General features: G+C 39.4%; 1 protein-coding gene across 1 annotated transcript; it reads left to right on the top strand.

The window, feature by feature from the left end:
• The first annotated feature begins 172 nt into the window (after window positions 1-172).
• LOC123964929 (H-2 class II histocompatibility antigen, E-D beta chain-like) lies at window positions 173-1,462 on the top strand. The gene is made up of 3 exons (XM_046041584.1): window positions 173-281; window positions 539-725; window positions 840-1,462. The coding sequence occupies exons 2-3, from the start codon at window positions 671-673 to the stop codon at window positions 1,160-1,162; spliced, it is 378 nt and encodes a 125-aa protein (XP_045897540.1). The 5' UTR covers window positions 173-281; window positions 539-670; the 3' UTR covers window positions 1,163-1,462.
• The last annotated feature ends 97 nt before the right edge of the window (window positions 1,463-1,559 follow it).

Here is a 1,559-nt window from a genome sequence, read left to right as displayed (position 1 = left end):
TCTCTGTGTTTCTGTCTCCAGATGGTTTAATGTCTCTGTGTTTCTGTCTCCAGATGGTTTAATGTCTCTCTGTGTTTCTGTCTCCAGATGATTTAATGTCTCTGTGTTTCTGTCTCCAGATGGTTTAATGTCTCTCTGTGTTTCTGTCTCCAGATGTGGAGACGACCCCCCCCCCAGTGTTGGACCTGCAGTGTTTTGTGGACTGGGTCTGACTGTGGGTCTGCTCGGTGGCTGCTGGAATTATTTATAATTATTCCTCTTATATTGAAAATGAATCCAGGGTAAGACTTTTAAATGGGAAACATTTAAATTTAATTTAAATGAACATTCTCAGCTTTAATTATTTCATGTGGTATCTTTGTACTCAGATAATTTACAGCAGAAATGTTTAGGAAGAACTTAATTCTGCCTGAATTTTAATGTTAACAACATCATGGGGAAAAATTGTCATTGAACAACAATGTTTACCTTTGAAATGTCTCAAATTAATGTTCACTGAACTCGTATTTCATTGCTTTTGTTCCCTCTTTCATAATAGACAACGGAGTGTGACTTGTGTCCCATCGTCTGCCTGGTAACAGATGATGATCAGGTCATGTGATCCTACCTCTGCTTCTTCCAGCAGCTCTCAGTCAGACTCTCTCAGTGTTTGTCAGGTCAACAGAGGAACATGGCTTCATCCTTTCTCAGCTTCTCCCTCCTCTTCATCAGCCTCCACGCAGCAGGTACCATCAATACTCTGATCAATACTCTGATCAATACACTGATCAATACACTTATTACTGATCATACTGCATTCCCTGTGATGGCTCATCAATAGTCTGATCTTTTTTCTTCAGATGGATTTCGGAGCTTTTATGTGACCCGCTGTGAGTTTAACTCCACTGAGCTGAAGGACATCGAGTACATCAGGTCTACTTATTACAACAAGAAGGAGATCGTCAGGTTCAGCAGCAGTGTGGGGAAGTTTGTTGGATTCACTGAGTACGGACTGAAGTGTGCTGATGACTGGAACAACAATCCTTCATATATGGCTGGGCTGAGAGCTTCGAAGGAGAGGTACTGCCTAAACAACGTTGGGATCGACTACCAGGCTCGTCTGTCTAAGTCAGGTGAGTTTGTTTCTGTAACATCCAACAGCATCAGATCATCATGTTATTGATTACTTATTGATTCATTAACACTCTGACTGAACCAACCTCAGCTCTGATTTATATATTTATATTGATCATCATGCACAGAAGATGTTTATAATATTATCTGATTTTACACAGCAGTTTGTTCTGAGTTACAAACGTTATGAAATATAATACCAGACTAATGTTCATGTTCCTTCAACACATCAGAATAAAGTCTGTGTCGCCTCCTGGTGGAGAAACTCTGCTACTGCTACTACTGATGATAAAATAACGTTAAATTGATTAACATTAAATATCACTAACATCGCTGCCAAGATCGACAACCCCACAGATCTTTTTACAGTAAGCAGTCATTTGTTTTACCTGCCCAGGTAAATGTTTATGTTAATTTCAAATGCTTTCAGTTTTATTTATGTTGCG

This window comes from Micropterus dolomieu, unplaced genomic scaffold (genome assembly GCF_021292245.1).
Source record: "Micropterus dolomieu isolate WLL.071019.BEF.003 ecotype Adirondacks unplaced genomic scaffold, ASM2129224v1 contig_6659, whole genome shotgun sequence".
In the NCBI taxonomy this organism is placed as follows: domain Eukaryota; kingdom Metazoa; phylum Chordata; class Actinopteri; order Centrarchiformes; family Centrarchidae; genus Micropterus; species Micropterus dolomieu.
This window is presented reverse-complemented; position numbering and strand designations above follow the sequence as displayed.

Bases quoted from the DNA above. Each gene is read 5' to 3' on its own strand.
- LOC123964929 (XM_046041584.1), top strand. From the start codon at position 671: ATGGCTTCATCCTTTCTCAGCTTCTCCCTCCTCTTCATCAGCCTCCAC. The intron at 726-839 runs GTACCATCAATA...TTTTTTCTTCAG, and splicing joins CATCAGCCTCCACGCAGCAG to ATGGATTTCGGAGCTTTTAT.